Source organism: Alosa sapidissima, chromosome 8 (assembly GCF_018492685.1).
Source record: "Alosa sapidissima isolate fAloSap1 chromosome 8, fAloSap1.pri, whole genome shotgun sequence".
Lineage (NCBI taxonomy): Eukaryota > Metazoa > Chordata > Actinopteri > Clupeiformes > Clupeidae > Alosa > Alosa sapidissima.
The window spans coordinates 31,837,329-31,854,828 of NC_055964.1; the positions used below are offsets into that span (position 1 = coordinate 31,837,329).

The following is a 17,500-nucleotide window of genomic DNA, read 5'->3' on the forward strand; positions in this document are numbered from 1 at the left end:
CTGTGTTTAGTAGTCTAGTTTGGGCCTGGTCTTAATCCAAGTGCAAGATTACACTGTGTTTAGTAGTCTAGTCTGGGCCTGGATTAACCAAGTGCAACATTACACTGTGTTTAGTTTTTTAGTGTGCCTGTAATTTGCCTTAACCTTCAACTGGTAAACTGGCCTAAAACATTTAGGCTGTTGGTGAGTGAGGAGCTTTGAATTTGGTTGTATCTTGTGGCTATCTCTCTATCGGCCCTCTTCTATCTCTCCATCCTCCTCTTCTATCTCTATCCCCCTCTTCTATCCCTTTATCGTCCCTCTTCTATCCCTCTACCCCCCTCTTCTATCCCTCTATCTGCCCTCTTCTATCTCTATATCCCCCTCTTCTATCTCTCTGTCTTCTATCCCTCTATCGGCCCTCTTCTATCTCTCCATCCTCCTCTTCTATCCCTTTATTGTCCCTCTTCTATCCCTCTATCCCCCTCTTCTATCTCTCCATCCTCCTCTTCTATCTCTATCCCCCTCTTCTATCCCTGTATTGTCCCTCTTCTATCTCTCCATCCTCCTCTTCTATCTCTATCCCCCTCTTCTATCCCTTTATCGTCCCTCTTCTATCCCTCTATCCCCCTCTTCTATCCCTCTATCTGCCCTCTTCTATCTCTCTATCCCCCTCTTCTATCTCTCTGTCTTCTATCCCTCTATCGGCCCTCTTCTATCTCTATCCCCCTCTTCTATCCCTTTATTGTCCCTCTTCTATCCCTCTATCCCCCTCTTCTATCCCTCTATCCCCCTCTTCTATCTATCCATCCTCCTCTTCTATCTCTATCCCCCTCTTCTATCCCTTTATTGTCCCTCTTCTATCTCTCCATCCTCCTCTTCTATCTCTATCCCCCTCTTCTATCTCTCTATCCCCCTCTTCTATCCTTCTATCTGCCCTCTTCTTGACCGACTCTGTGCTGAGATGTGTGTAAATAGAGGGTGTGATTGGCTTGTAAGGACCAGGGCTTCACCCAATAGAGAAACAGCATTCAGGTTTTACACAACACCTCCCATTAGCCAAGACACACAAGCAGAACCAGTTACAGCCCATCAGACCCGTATCCATTGTCCATTCAGACAGACTAGAACCTCTCTGTGGTGCCATCAGACCTGTATCCAGTGCCCAGCGTGCCGGTCCGTCAGGACAGGGCAGAACCTCTCTGTGGTGCCATCAGACCTGTATCCAGTGCCCAGCGTGCCGGTCCATTCAGGACAGGGCAGAATCTGTCTGTGGTGCCATCAGACCTGTATCCAGTGCCCAGCGTGCCGGTCCATTCAGGACAGGGCAGAATCTGTCTGTGGTGCCATCAGACCTGTATCCAGTGCCCAGCGTGCCGGTCCGTCAGGACAGGGCAGAATCTGTCTGTGGTGCCATCAGACCTGTATCCAGTGTCCAGCGTGCCGGTCCATTCAGGACAGGGCAGAATCTGTCTGTGGTGCCATCAGACCTGTATCCAGTGCCCAGCGTGCCGGTCCGTCAGGACAGGGCAGAACCTCTCTGTGGTGCCATCAGACCTGTATCCAGTGCCCAGCGTGCCGGTCCGTCAGGACAGGGCAGAATCTGTCTGTGGTGCCTCTGTAGTGTCCAGCTGGCACCACTCTCCGCTGGGCGGGCACGGGGGTGAGGGCACTCCTTTGGGCATTCCTGGGCACATTCCTGAAGGGCAGATGTTGGTAGCACTGCCCAGGCCTGGCGTTGCCTCAGGAGACCCGTGTGTGTGTGTGTGTGTGTGTGGTGTGTGTGTGTGTTGTGTGTTGTGTGTTGTGTGGTGTGTGGTGTGTGTGTGTGGTGTGTGTGTGTGTGTGTGTGTGTGTGTGTGTGTGTCTCCTGTGGTCATGACCGCTCTAGAACAGGGTGCAGCGCTGATACAGGGGCGTGGCTTAGTAAAACCAGCCCTCAGTCACATCAAAGGGAAGTACAGAGAGTGTGAGTGTGTGTGTGTGTGTGTGTGTTGTGACATGCCTCCTGTGTGTGTGTGTGTGTTGCAGGTGAAGAAGCTGAACTCTGTGATCGTGGAGAAGAAGTCGGCCCTGGCTCCCCTCATTAAGGAGCTGAGACCCTTGCGGCAGCAGTGCCAGGTCAGTCCATGATGCCACCGGGTACACACTCTCATCACACACACACACTCTCATCACACACACACACTCTCATCACACACACACACACGCTCTCATCACACACACACTCTCATCACACACACACACACTCTCATCACAGACACACACTCTCATCACACACACACTCTCATCACACGCACACACACTCTCATCACACACACACTCTCATCACACACAACTCTCATCACACACACACTCTCATCACACACACTCTCATCACACACACACTCTCATCCCACACACGCTCTCATCACACACACTCTCTCATCCCACACACTCTCTCATCCCACACACTCTCTCATCACACACACACTCTCATCACACAAACTCTCATCACATACACACTCTCATCACACACACACACTCATCACACGCACACACACTCTCATCACACACAACTCTCATCACACACACACTCTCATCACACACACTCTCATCACACACACTCTCATCACACACACACACACTCTCATCACACACACTCTCATCACACACACACACACTCTCATCCCACACACACTCTCATCCCACACACTCTCTCATCCCACACACTCTCTCATCACACACACTCTCATCACACACTCTCTCATCACACACACACACACACTCTCATCACACACACACACACTCTCATCACACACACACACACTCTCATCACACACACTAGGGGTCGACCAATTATCGGCCTGGCCGATTATTAGGGCCGATATTTAGCATTTTTATAAAAATTGGTATCGGTCATTTTTTCCACCGATAAGCCGATATTGAAATGGATAAAGAATGAAACACGCTTCTTTGTCTGTAAAGCGTCTCTCAATCCCTGAATTTGCTGCTCTGTGGTCAAGAGCATTGTCCCGCCCACTACACCGTCTGATTTGTTAGTTAGCACGAATGCAGCCAATCAGGATCGAAGACTGAACACAGACAAAGTTTAGGATTCTCACTGAGGCAGACTGGGCTTCAGCTGTAGCCTACGGAGCTATTTTTCGAAGCTAAGGAAGGTAGCCTACATTGCTGAAGTTGCAGTGAATCACAATCATCTACACTGAAGTTACAAAAACACCACTTTGTAAGCTATTGTCTCTTTGATCCGGATCAATAAGTAAAGCACCCACTTCCTTCATTTAGCGAATTCCCGATTGATGCACGTTACTGATGCTGTTTACTAGTTATCCCACAAACTCGGGAACTGCGCGTCGGGAGTTCTCTGCCTCCGCCTCGTTCGTTAATTGTGAATAACGGGACACCTCGGCGGACATAGTACAGACAAGTCCTAAATTATGCGATAGCGAACGTCAAGAAGTCTAATTGCTCCTTTTTGAAACGGACTGTCAGAAAAGACTACATGCACCCAGGGCCAACCGTAATTTAATCCGACCTGAACAAAATCGCGTCCTGAGCTAGCTATTAATGTGCCTTTTAGGCTCTCAAAAGTGTAGCTTATAGCCTACACATGGACACAAATTGCATGCTTAAATAGCCTAAGAACTATTTTAAAACTGTTTTGTTAAACTATTCAACCGTAACACTTGCCATCGCGCATGCACCTCTTCCTCTCCCTCTCCCTCTCTCGTGCACTCAAACACAAGATGGCAAAGCATCCTCTTTGTGACAGGTCCCTTAACAAGCACATAGCCCATTGTGCAGGCCTACTCTATGAAAATAATTGCTATCACTCAGCTGTTGGATTAACATGATACACAGGATTTACACTTGCAAAGTGATGCAAGTTGATAGACAATTGTGTATCAAAAGAAGAAAGAAAAGTTTGCATAACTAAATGATTTTGAATTCATTTTTTTCAGCATAAAGCCTTTACTATCTACCCCCCTTTTTGACAACTGACATATTGGTTTTACATATCGGTTATCAGCCTCCTGTTTTGGTAATAATTGATATCGGTATCGGCCCTGAAAAAAACATATCGGTCGATCCCTAACACACACACTCTCATCACACCCACTCTCATCACACACACACTCTCACTCTCACTCTCATCACACACACTCTCATCACACACACACACACACTCTCATCACACACACACTCTCATCACACACACTCTCATCACACACACACACACTCTCATCACACACACGCTCTGATGCCACAGGGCCCAGCGCTGCAGCGGACACACACTGTCATACTCTCATCACACACACGCTCTGATATACTCTCATCACACACGCTCTGATATACTCTCATCACACACACACGCTCTGATATAGTCTCATCACACACACACACTGATATACTCTCATCACACACACACGCTCTGATATACTCTCATCACACACACACACTGATATACTCTCATCACACACACACTCTCATCACACACACACTCTGATGCCACAGGGCCCAGCGCTGCAGCGGACACACTCTGATATACTCTCATCACACACACACTCTCATCACACACACTCTCATCACACACACACACTCATCCAATGTGTACATTTCTTTAATAACAAGGATTTTACATTCCACATATTGAAAGCATGAAGATAAGCATGATCTGTGTGCTTGTGTGTGCGTGCGTGCGTGCATGCGTGCGTGTGTGTGTGTGTGTGTGTGTGTGTGCGCGCGTGTGTGTGTGTGTGCGCATGTGTGTTTCTGTGTACAGGAATTGACTCAGGAGTACGAGGAGAAGAAAGGCCAGTATGACACCTGTGCTGCCGGTCTGGAGAGCAACAGGTCCAAACTAGAACAGGTGCTTCACACACACACACACACACACACACGCTCTCTCACACACACACACACACACACAACCACTCCTCTTGTTAAGATTAAAATACACGCATACTCCCACACAGTCTTTCCACAGTACTCTCCATTACATACACACACACACACACACACACACACACACACACACACACACATCCGCACAAGCAGAATGGCCGGGCAGCAGCCAGACCAGAGGAGTTGGACTGCTGAAGTGAAGTGTTGACAGGTCATGCTGGGCCTGTCCAAACTGCGGATCCCAAGATGGAAGCATTAACTCATAGGCCACTGTCCCGAGGATGCAAGATGTTGATTAATTCATTAATTACAAGCTTGTTACTATGGAAACGTTATTTCCTTCACACACTGTCCACTTAATCAACAGACTCAGTGTTCTGATGAAGGGGTTGATAAAGAAGCCAATAGATGGAAGAATGTGATTTCATGCTCCGTTTGAGTGTTTTGAGTATTTACATCATTTTATTTTCATATATGTTGTGTGTGTGTGTGTGTGTGTGTGTGTGTGTGTCTTAGGACGTCCGAGCTTTACGAGAGGAGGTGGACCAGGAGGAGAACCGATACTTCTACATCAACTGCATGAAGGAGGTGAATACCTGACTAAACCTGTGTACACCCGTCTACACCTTAATCACTGACACATCAGACGCTTACCTGTCCATACTGGCACCTGCATACTTACACCTGTCTACACCTTAATCACTGACACATCAGACGCTTACCTGTCCATACTGGCACCTGCATACCTACACCTGTCTACACCTTAATCACTGACACATCAGACGCTTACCTGTCCATACTGGCACCTGCATACTTACACCTGTCTACACCTTAATCACTGACACATCAGACGCTTACCTGTCCATACTGGCACCTGCATACCTACACCTGTCTATACCTACCAACACCTTTACCTGCATACACCTGCCCACTACACCTGTCTATACCTACCAACACCTTTACCTGCATACACCTGCAGCTGCCCACTACACCTGTCTATACCTACCAACACCTTTACCTTCATACACCTGCAACTGCCCACCTGTCTATACCTACCAACACCTTTACCTTCATACACCTGCAACTGCCCACCTGTCTATACCTACCAACACCTTTACCTGCATACACCTGCAACTGCCTACTACACCTGTCTATACCTACCAACACCTTTACCTGCATACACCTGCAACTGCCTACTACACCTGTCTATACCTGCCCTAACCTTTTCTCTCTTTTTCTCTCATTCTTTCTGTCTGTCTCTCTCTCATTCTCCCTCTTTCTCTCTCCAATTCAAATGAGCTTTGTTGGCATGACCATAATATTGTGTTGCCAAAGCTTACATATTTGGTATAAGAATGCAGATAAAAACTCTCTCTCGTTCTTTCTCAGATAATTGAGGTGCAGTTGCAGAGAGCTGCTGATGAGATGAAGGCATATGTCTCCTCCGATCCTCAGGAGAGAAGGAAGACTCTCAGGTACACACACACACACACACACACACACACACACACACACACACACACACACACACACACAGGCCCAAACAGGCCCTTACATTTGCATGTTCACTCTTTTTTTTCCCCCTCTCTCTCTATCTCACACACACACACACACACCTACAATAAGACAAAAAGATACTCACTATAAACACAAATATCCAGAAACTCCTGTTACTTAACACATCATCCAATCCAGAAACTTCTTTTACCACACACACACACACACACACACACACACACACACACACACACTTCTGGCTTACACAGACTGGCTGTCAGTCTGACCCCATGCTCGTTAAGAGTTCACCCAGAAGGCACTCTGCTGCTTTGTTCTAGCATGCAGCTGCCTGTCCTGTTTTCACTGCCCTGAGTTTTGAGTTTCATTTGGCTGCGCTTCACGAGTGTTATACGTCCCTCCATGCCCATGTCTCTGTGTGTGTGTGTGTGTGTGTGTGTGTTGACCTCTCTGTGATCTGATGTGCTGTTTTTAGGGACCAGTACATGAAGCACATAACGGAACAGGAGTCCTTGGGCAAGGTAAGCTGGCGCCAATCTCTGGGTTTCCCTGTGCATCCCTCTTAAGCACAGGGTGTTTACTAGCTCTCTTCCAAAACCCCCACACACACACACACACACACACACACACACACACACACACACCATAACCACACACACACACACTATAACCACACACACACACACACACACTGACTGAGACACACCTACCCAAGGGACTGGTTTGATCTGTGTGTGGTAAGGGCTTGTTCTCTACAGCATTCCTGCTAAACCATTTGAGTCGTCAGTGTAACAGAGACCCACTGCTCCATGCCATGGTGTTGGTGTGTGGGGGGTAACACAAGGGACTCTTGGAGCAGACCCAATCCCCTCGTCCGGAGGAACACTAGCGGGATCCAGTTCCTTCTGGATCAGAGCCCTCAGCACCACTTGTTACTGATAGAACCTTTTCAGCCCGACGTGTCACCCCTGTTTCTGCCCTTATCCACCCCTATATGTCACCCCTGTTTCTGCCCTTATCCACCCCTATATGTCACCCCTGTTTCTGCTCTTACTCACCCCTATATGTCACCCCTGTTTATGTCCTTACTCACCCCTATATGTCACCCCTGTTTCTGCTCTTACTCACCCCTATATGTCACCCCTGTTTATGTCCTTACTCACCCCTATATGTCACCCCTGTTTCTGCTCTTACTCACCGCTATATGTCACCCCTGTGCCTCCTGGAGATAGTTGTAGTCATTCCCCACTAGCAAAGTACCGGTACTTTAAATCCAGTGGGCAGTTTAGAAGACATGATAGCTATGCTGAAGGAGATTAACAGACTGAAGAGTCTTGTTGCGTTCTGAAGTTGACTGTCGCTTGTCTTGCCAGTGATGGCTGTTGCTGTAGATGCCATTAAATGATCTATCATGGCTGTCCCTACAGACTAATTAACGTCCTCTGCCCTGCTTTACAAGAAAAGGACGAACCTGTGGGGAATTGGATGTACAGTACACTTTTTTCTAATGCTGTGGGTGTGATAGATTTATAGAAGGTAGAAGGAATAGAGTGATAGAATTGTGCGTAAGTAAAAACATTGCTTCTTCTCCCCTCGCCCTCCTTCCATTGGCAACTCCCACATCAAACACGCCTTCAACACCTAATGCTTAATCTGGTTGGCCTCCTTAATGCTGAACCTGTAGCCTCCTAATTCTGTGAAGGCTTCTCGTGTCACATGTCTGGCCCTTTAACCTCGTCATATAAAGCACTCAAAGTGATCGCATCCTCCTTCCTCTTAGTCGTTAGCTTTTCATAAGCGCCGGTGAAGCAGGGGGAGGTAATGAATTGTGGCTGTGGTGGAGCTCTTTTTCCTGTAATATGAAGGCCCTGTGATATAAAGCTTTCATACTGTGAGAACCTTAGTGGTATAAGAACTCTTTTCAGTCGCCGTAATTTGACATTTTCATATCGGTATTGGTCTGTGGTTTACAGTATGTGTTTAATCAGCTGCAGTACTTCAGGTAGCTGAAGTGATCCATGACTGACAGAAACTGCTTAGAGCTGCACCTGTGAACATTTGCAAATGTAATCTCGCGTTTGTTTGCCAAATGTCCGTGGGTATTTAAAGTGTGACTCTGCAGTTTTCTTCTGACAGATGTCCGTGGGTATTTAAAGTATTTTTTTCTTCTGACAGATGGTTTGACTGACTTGTTACTTACCGGTAACTGTCCTTAACTTTCCTCTCTCTCCCCTCTCCTCTTCCTCTCTCTCTCCTCTCCTCCCCTCTCCTCTTCCTCTCTCTCTCCTCTCCTCTTCCTCTCTCTCTCCTCTTCCTCCCTCTCCTCTTCTCTCTCTCCTCTTCCTCTCTCTCTCCTCTCCTCTTCCTCTCTCTCCTCCTTCCTCTCTCTCTCCTCTCCTCCTTCCTCTCTCTCTCCTCTCCTCCTTCCTCTCTCTCTCCTCTCCTCTTCCTCTCTCTCTCCTCCTTCCTCTCTCTCTCCTCTTCCTCTCCCCTCTCCTCTTCCTCCCTCTCCCCTCTCCTCTTCCTCACTCCTTCTCTCTCTTCCTCTCTTTCTCTCCTCTCTTTCCCCCTCTCTCTCCTCCTTCCTCCGTTCTATTTCATTTCCTTTCCCTCTCTTCTCCCCCTCTTTCTCCCTCTCCCTCTCTCCATCTCTCCTCCCTCCCTCTCCCTCTCTCCATCTCTCCTCCCCCTCTCTCCCACTCCCTCTCCCTCTCTCCATCTCTCCTCCCTCCCTCTCCCTCTCTCCATCTCTCCTCCCCCTCTCTCCCACTCCCTCTCCCTCTCTCCATCTCTCCTCCCCCTCTCTCCTCTCCTGTAGAAACTGCGTGAGCAGCAGAAGGTGGTGCGTGAGAGCCACGGCCCCAACATGAAGCAGGTGAAGATGTGGAAGGACCTGGAGCAGCTGCTGGAGTGCAAACGCCACTGCTTCCTGCGCGCGCAGAGCCAGGCCTCCATCGGACAGGTCATCCAGGAGGGAGGAGAGGACCGCCTGGTGCTCTGAGCACACACACACACACCCCAGGCCAGCCCAGCACTGTGCCCAACGGGGGGGGGGGGGGGGGGGGGGGGGGTTGTTGATGGCTGCTGTCCGTCGCCTGCCACAGTTAACATGGCCATGGTTTATTTATCAGTTGTAATCCACTCCATCCACTTTTGATTCTGTTCTATGAAAGCATTTATCAGTTTCCCGTCTCGTCGTTGTGTTATACAAAGGCCCTCCTTGTGAAATGGTGTTTTGCACACGTGAATGAAGGAGGGTATTGGGGGGGGGTGAGAGAGAGAGAGAGGGAGAGAGAGAAAATGGGGGAGGGAGCGGTTTTATCTGTGCTTTGGAGAGTCCTTCCGGTGCGGATACGGCCGAGGTGCCGCGTGACGCTCAGACGGGGAGAGGCCGTCTCTGGAGGTGTCGGCCGGATAAGTGGGTTAACCCTTCGCCGGACGCTCACCTCCGGCCGCGTCCTCCGCCTGCTCCGCTCTCTCACACACACACACACACACACACACACACACACACACACACACACACACACAGACACACACAGCAGAGCTGCTCGGCAGGCTATTTTAGGAAACAACAGTGATGACCTTGGGAAGAGGAGCTGTCCAATTTTGGAATTTGGCGGGACTCTGAGTTTGGGGGAGAGGGCCTGGAGATGACCACTGCCCCCCCCCCCTCTTTCTTTCTCCTACCTGAATTAAATACTACTTCCTGCTCTCGTTACTTCTGCCAGACTCGTTACTTCTGCCAGAATATGTTGTATTTTGTATTTAAACAGTTATCAAATAAAGAGCTTACAAGTAATCCAGTGGCATGACTGCTTGCTCATTTCCAATCCAGTGCCAAAACTGTAGGCCTATTAATAATTGTCTGTTCTTTAATTCTTCTTTCATTTCCCTACACAGAAGCAGTAAAGTGGGCAGCCATGGCCCACTGGTTAGCACTCTGGACTTGTAACCGGAGGGTTGCCGGTTCGAGCCCCGACCAGTGGGCCACGGCTGAAGTGCCCTTGAGCAAGGCACCTAACCCCTCACTGCTCCCCGAGCGCTGCCATTGTAGCAGGCAGCTCACTGCGCCGGGATTAGTGTGAGCTTCACCTCACTGTGTGTTCACTGTGTGCTGTTTGTGTTTCACTAATTCACCGATTGGGTTAAATGCAGAGACCAAATTTCCCTCACGGGATCAAAAAAGTATATATACTTATACATACATACTTACTTATACTTAAAGGCATTTTAATTAAGTTTCATTCTTATTTCAAGCGCCTGAAACATCCGTTCATTAGGCTAATCATTTCCGTGTTCTCATGCATAATTGTGTGCTTCAACATAGAACCTACTCATGATAACAATACATTACTACTGCGTTTTCACTGTCGTGGTACACGTCACGGATTCATGCCCGCGATCTGCTGTTGAGACCGGAGATCTTTGACAAAAGCGAGGATCTTCAGCCATTTGTGAAGAGCCTAATTTTGGCAGCGCGGGTTTTCAGCATGCACTGATCGATGCTCCATGTAAACTTTAACTGCGCAACACGCCGCCGGGACACGAGCTACGCATTCCCCGCGTGCAAGCTTGGGTAAATTTAGGAGGCCTCCACCCCGGCGGCCTCGCCTCCACACTCTCGCTCTCTCTGTGATGCGTAACTCAATCTCCCGTTGACAGCCGCGGTTGGTGATTGGTGCGCCAGCTGGAGCGGCCGGTGAATTCTCTCGGAGGCAGCTCGCCTTCAACCCCGAGCTGTCTCAGGTTCTCGCCGCCCGGGAAGACGGGGTGTCGCACCAGGGGTCTTATTAAGGCGCGTTAACAGATGATATTGGCGTGTCTTGTTGAAGGGTCACGGAAGTGCTGCCCTCATTAATTCGCCGACTGGCAGCGTCTTAACCCGATGACCCGCCTCAAGCAGGTGTCTGTCTGGCCTAGTCTTCCTCCTTTCCCCTAGACTTACTGAGAGATGGCTTGATCGGCACCTGAGGCCAGTGGAAGTGCAGGCAGGCAGGCCTCCCCCGCATTGGTAGGCTTCAAGCCACAGCTATCCCACGCGTCAGATGTCCTTTGTAAGAGTACACCCGTATGATTTATGCGCTTATTTATTTACCAGACATGAAATTGGCTAGTGGAAGAAATTGAGTATTACTGTGAGCATCATACCTCTTTCAACATGTTATATCAGTTTCCCAGGGCCCTCATTGCACTTGGGGGGTGCAGGACCGCTCCTCCCACCTTACAGATCTTGTGGGTTTTGTGTGGTTTCAAGAGATGGATAGCCTACTGTTGTAGTTATGTAAATGTTTTGTTCACATCGCCCCGGGGAAGACTCGCTTGCCTTTCTGGAAGCCTGTAGATGTCGCGCAGCCCACACACAGCAGGTTTAAGGTTGCCGATGTTATCTACCTTATCTCCGCGTCCTTACAGGATTGAAGGTAGCCCACTGCAGGTGCCAGCAGGGCCTCTACTCTGGCACAGAGAGAGAATTTGCGCGCTGAATCTGTAGTCTGAGCTCAAGGGAAATCTACAGGGGACCCATCACTGGCCAGCGATATGTAATGTGGCACCCAAGCAGTGTGTACCTATACTTTTGAGATTAGGGCAACAGTGCCCCCCCCCCCCCCCCATTAGGCATTTCCATCATGAAGGCTACGTTTGCATTTCGCAAAGGCAGTTGAAAGGTAGGCCCCTAGCGTTTTCCAGAGGCTCATTAGAAAACAGTAATTTACGCAATCACAATTTAGCCTATCTAAGAGACCATCTTATAATAATAATAACAATAGTTTAATTCACTTTCACAGATGTGTTCTGGTACTAAGTAGCAGCACACCTGTGTTATTAAGTTGCTGAAGTAGGCAATTAGAGAGTATATTTACTATACTATACTATAAACTTGGATTTTCCATATTGCCATATGCAACAGAAAGGCAAAATACATGTATTGAAATCTAGCTGAACATTTCAGTTTCCTCTTGGCACTTGGTCAAGTATCAGAGTAAGACTAGAAACAGCACAGCCTGTCTCATAAGGGCTTGCCTGTGCATGTGTCAAGTGCGCCAGGCGCCGGGGGATCTAGAGGAAGCCTATACAGACAAATGAACTGATCGCGGCTTTCCAAAAGGTCTGTGAGTGCAGGAAGGCAAAGATGTTTCCGGACAGCTGCCCAATAAGCTTTGTCCCGTTCTGGATGGCCATCCAATAAGCGCAGTCCATACGCAGTTCTGGACAGGAGAGGCGGTAGTGAGGCGCATTCGATAAAACAAGAATAAACGGCGCTTTAAGTTACCACTGGCCGGTAGCTGCACCACGGAGAGGCAGACCGTCACCTTCCAGCCGCGCAATAGGCTTGGATAGTGTGAATGTAATGTTCTGAGCAGGGGCGATTGGTATCACATCCCGCTCCCACTTGTTTGGGACTTAAGAAGAAACCGCAGTGGTGACTTGCCTGTCGCAGTATTTTGCCTTTTTGCATTTGGTCGGGAAAATACCTGGAGGAAAAGAGGGTTTTTACCATCTTGGGTAGCGAGTCTCAACCTACCAAGTTTTGCTCTCCATATGTGCTCAGCCTTACCTCATCGCACGTCTTCTGAATATAGATGCAGATCTTACGTTTAGCATTTTCCTGCGTCTGTTGAAAAGGGGGTTTGTTGACACTTGGGGATCTTTTTTTTTTAAACAAAGTTGAAGTGTCCGTAGAGGGCGATCATTAATCATGGATTGCGCTCACATAAAGAGTGTTGAGGAAGTTTATAGCTATTTTAACGTCAACGAGAGCACCGGACTTGCCTTAGACCAGGTGAAACGACAGAGGGAGAAGTATGGACCGAATGGTAGGTGTTTCGCAACGTTCGCTTGTCTACTTGCTGATATGCATTGCATGCGCGGTCTGTCACAGGCCGGAGCGATGTGTTGGTTAACAGTTGTGCACCAGCCATATACAGTAACCGGCGTCTGAAAGGCTGACGTCATCATATACATTCTCATGTCTTCTCCTGGGTTTGTGGCTAAGAAGAACGTTTTTGTCTTAAAATGATAACACTGTGACGGTGACGCTCGAAGGTAGCTGCTGTCCAGGAATAGTAGCCTATTCTTAGGGGCCGTGTGGGCTGCTGTGGGATTCTCCCTGGTCATGAAGCTCGGAATAGCCGGGGACCGTTATGGTTAAACGTCTGGACTTTAAGTTGTTAAAATCTCTTATTTAACTGGACATGTAAAATAGTCTTTCTGACGCTGTAAGCTGCTGTCTGCTCATTTCGACAGTCAAGGTGACCTTTCTGTTCAAATCGTGTCGATTTGCCACACCGTCACCCTCTAAAGTGTCAAACCATAATTATAAGAACGATACATTGTTGCAATGTAGCTGTTACATTTTGATTGATGACGCATCGTACATAAGATAATATGTTACAAACTGTACGACTGGTAATTTATGCTGACGTTTTTTTATGATGTCTTGTTTGTGTTTAAATAAGTCCTGAAATAATGTCTCGGTTTTTTTTCTTGTATCTGTGTTGATGTCTGTTGACTGACTCGCCTGCAGAACTGCCCGCCGAGGAAGGTATACAGATTTGCCCTCTCTAATACAAATACTCATCTTAATTTCTGTTCGGAAAAAAGTCTAAGGTTTGTTCATTTGTCTCACAGGAAAATCCATATGGGAGCTTATCATTGAACAGTTTGAAGACTTGCTGGTGCGAATTCTTCTTCTGGCAGCCTGCATTTCATTTGTAAGTTTACTAAATGAATTAAATGATGACTTCTCATTTTTTAACAGATTAAATGCAGTAGGCCTACAAATAGTGCAGTTGTGTGGGTGAGGAACGACCACAGATACATTTATTTAGCTTTTAATCCTTGTGAGATTCTCAAACAAGTGTAAGTGGCTGCTAAATGACTTGAGGGTGTTTGAGAATGGACATATATTTCAGGCATCTCAGAAGTTGTTTGGCATAAGTTCCTAAACGCCTTGGCCCCATGTCCCCAAGTCAACGAGGTCGCTAATAGGCATGCTTCCCACCCTAAGTGGCCTGCCTGGCACGGGCCGCAGGGAAATTGTGGACAGGCCGTAAGCATCTTGTGTCTTTACACGTCGTCTGGGGTTACACACCCAGAGCAAGGGGGCAAACAGCTGAGAAAGCTAGACTCCTTAGGAATGATGAACGCAGCAGTCGCTGGGATTGGGTGGCTGTCACTATCTGCCAAACAAGACGTTAATGTGAAGTCTGGCAGCCTGGCAGGCTCAAGGGCTGAAGGCTTTCCACTTGGTTTCAGAGGCCGCCCGTGTTAATTGCCAGCGTAAGCTAAAAATTAGAGCGGCTTTAAGTGTGTGTGTGTGTGTGTGTGAGAGTGTGTGCTTTTTTCTTCTCCTACTTAATTAATGTAGTCAGATTGCTACACAAAGGATACAGCGGTGAGCGGTGCAGAGATGAGGAAATGAACACACATTAGATAACAGACCGCAGTGAGTGTCCTAAGGAGGGCATACAGCACAGGGCTTTTGGGTGGAGACTAGGTGAGGGGTTGGGGGCTTTTGGGTGGAGACTGGGTGATGGGTTGGGATTGGGGGGGTGAGACCAGGTGGAGACTGGGTGATGGGTTGGGATTGGGGGGGTGAGAGCTTTTGGGTGGAGACTGGGTGATGGGTTGGGGTTGGGACGGGTGGTGTGGAGGGTGGGGGCTCCGGGGTTGGAGACTGGACGAGGGGTTGGTGAGGTTGGGCCCGAGAGAGGTATGCCATGCCCAGCTGGCTGATACGGAGGTGTTGGTGTCTGTTGTTTGACAGCTCGCGCGCAGGGGCCCAGAGGTGAGGGCATGTCTCCTGGCCAAATTAGGTCTGCCTGGGACCCTAAGTGGGAGGATACCAGTTAAAGCAGGCACCAGTCCCCTCCCCTCCCCTCCCCTCCCCAGGCCTTCACTGTGTCACGGTCCCCCACCAGGCATCACAACGTGTTCCGCTCACGTTTTTGTCCTCTGTGGTTCTCGCCGGAACACGCTGCGATAGCTCGCCTTGTCTGGATGCCTTTGCTGTTGGGCAGCAGTAACCTTAACCCCCCCCCCCCTCCCCCCCCCCGAGCTTTCAGTGGGAGAAAGACGGCATGTTCACGGCTAAAACAGACTCCGAATCGAAACATGGCTCCGAGCAACAGCTCTGTCTTGTTTTGTTCTCCCAGTTTATCTGAGCAGTTTTGAGTTTTTTTCTGTGTTCTGTGTGTGTGTGTGTTAGCAGCACGCTGCTTATGTAACAGCGCGAGGTCATGTTCAAGAGCGACCGGCGCTCAACAGAGGCCCGTCCCGGAGAGTGTTCTGGCTTTTATTTCTGTCGAGGAGAGGACGGCAGTGGAGTCCAACTCCTCTGCCAGACGCGCTAACTCACCGGTTATTTCTGTCGAGGAGAGGACAGCAGTGAAGTCCAACTCCTCTGCCAGACGCGCTAACTCACCGGTTCTGCACAGAGAAATGTGTGCAGCCCTCTGAGGAGGATCTGCTGTGGAACACGAAGTAACACAGTCATGCTCAGCAGCTCGCACAGTCTCCGGTGGAAAGGCTCGTTCACACCAGGAACAATAATTATAAAGATAACTACAACTATAACGATGAAAGCGTCCATACTGACCAACGATAAGGAAAGTTCCTTTGATGGATTCTGATAGGCTATCAGCTTTTTATCGACCTCAAAATAGCTCTGAAAGTGATCACCAACGATATCGTTCTTCCTGTTGAAATCATTTCTCAGTGGACGTTATAGAGCGATATTTTTTGCCTTTGTAGATATCATTCCTGGTGTGAACGACCCTTATGTCTTGAGTGGATTAGTGGGGCAAGTAGTTTGCAGGGAAGTGTCCCTTAGGATGTGTGTGAGTGGGGGGGGGGGGGGGGTATGGGGATCCTTAGCAGTCTCTCATGTTCACAGCCTTTCTAACAAACCACAGCCAATGAAACAATGTTGTATGAAGAGTGTTTCTCATGAGAACCCATCAGTGTCTCATCACACTGTCCATAATGATGACCATGTGAATTTAAGGCTCTTCCTGTCTTGTGAAGTAAATGGCTCTTCCTATCTGTGAATTAAAGGCTCTTCCTATCGTGTGAATTAAAGGCATTTCCTATCGTGTGAATTAAAGGCATTTCCTATCGTGTGAATTAAATGCTCTTCCTGTCAATGCTCTTCCTGTTGTGTGAATTAAATGCTCTTCTGTCATGTGAATTCAAGGCTCTTCCTGTCGTGTGAATGAAAGGCTCTTCCTGTCGTGTGAATTAAAGGCTCTTCCTGTCGTCCACTGGTGCACTGTAGGTTCTGGCCTGGTTTGAGGAAGGTGAGGAGACCATCACAGCCTTCGTGGAGCCATTTGTGATCTTACTCATTCTCATTGCCAATGCCATCGTCGGCGTGTGGCAGGTAAGGCAGCCTGTTTTATTTACAATTAGTTAATAGTTAAAGCGGTATGGTTTACCTCTGCTGTACAGTGTAGTAAACAAAACAATGAGATATGGTGACATAGTGTGGGGAAGTGTAAACAAGTCTATCTTTTGCAACACATTGTCTTTTCATGTGTCACTTTTATGGTGTGTGTGTGTGTGTGTGTGTGTGTGGATGTGAGCATTGAATTGAATGAAATAAAATGTTCTTGGAACTACATGCTTAATGGGCTTCAATCTCTCCCAGATGAAGCCTCTGCTCTGCCGTGCAGTGCATGTTTAGGATGGTTAGCTGTAAGGGAGACTGATTCTGTAACTGTTCTCCTCTCCTTGTGTTTAATGATGAATACCAAACACTACCTCCCCAAACAGAAACAAGCTCTGCATGGAACTGGGTCATTCACTACATTTTTTTGCAAAGTTTGGTTTCATAGCAACACTTCCCAATTCTATTAACAGTACAGCCACACACACACACACACACACACACACACACACACACACACACACACACACACACACACACACACACAGACACACACACACAGACACCCTCCCTCTCTACCATTCCTCCCCTTTTAAGCACATTTTGCTTGTCAGGCTCTGCCCCTTTTGCCATTTGCTCTCAGACAGACACACACATGCGCACACACACACACACACACACACACACACACACACACACACACAGACA

The 17,500-nt window shown here is 48.3% G+C and overlaps 2 protein-coding genes across 3 annotated transcripts in view; both read left to right on the top strand.

The window, feature by feature from the left end:
* ift81 (intraflagellar transport 81 homolog) overlaps nucleotides 1-10,204 on the top strand; it is a 39,951-nt gene extending 29,747 nt beyond the window's left edge. The window contains exons 13-18 of the mRNA XM_042101551.1: nucleotides 2,011-2,100; nucleotides 4,766-4,852; nucleotides 5,404-5,475; nucleotides 6,277-6,362; nucleotides 6,878-6,923; nucleotides 9,221-10,204. Coding sequence (XP_041957485.1) covers nucleotides 2,011-2,100; nucleotides 4,766-4,852; nucleotides 5,404-5,475; nucleotides 6,277-6,362; nucleotides 6,878-6,923; nucleotides 9,221-9,403 — 564 coding nt within the window. The 3' untranslated portion in view covers nucleotides 9,404-10,204. The remainder of the gene's footprint in view (nucleotides 1-2,010; nucleotides 2,101-4,765; nucleotides 4,853-5,403; nucleotides 5,476-6,276; nucleotides 6,363-6,877; nucleotides 6,924-9,220) is intronic.
* A 2,462-nt stretch (nucleotides 10,205-12,666) lies between these two features.
* Nucleotides 12,667-17,500, top strand: part of atp2a2a (ATPase sarcoplasmic/endoplasmic reticulum Ca2+ transporting 2a) — a 40,275-nt gene continuing 35,441 nt past the window's right edge. For both annotated transcript variants that reach the window (XM_042101549.1, XM_042101550.1), the window contains exons 1-4: nucleotides 12,667-13,220; nucleotides 13,931-13,948; nucleotides 14,035-14,117; nucleotides 16,682-16,786. In XM_042101549.1, the coding sequence (XP_041957483.1) occupies nucleotides 13,103-13,220; nucleotides 13,931-13,948; nucleotides 14,035-14,117; nucleotides 16,682-16,786 (324 nt within the window). In that variant the 5' untranslated portion in view covers nucleotides 12,667-13,102. The remainder of the gene's footprint in view (nucleotides 13,221-13,930; nucleotides 13,949-14,034; nucleotides 14,118-16,681; nucleotides 16,787-17,500) is intronic.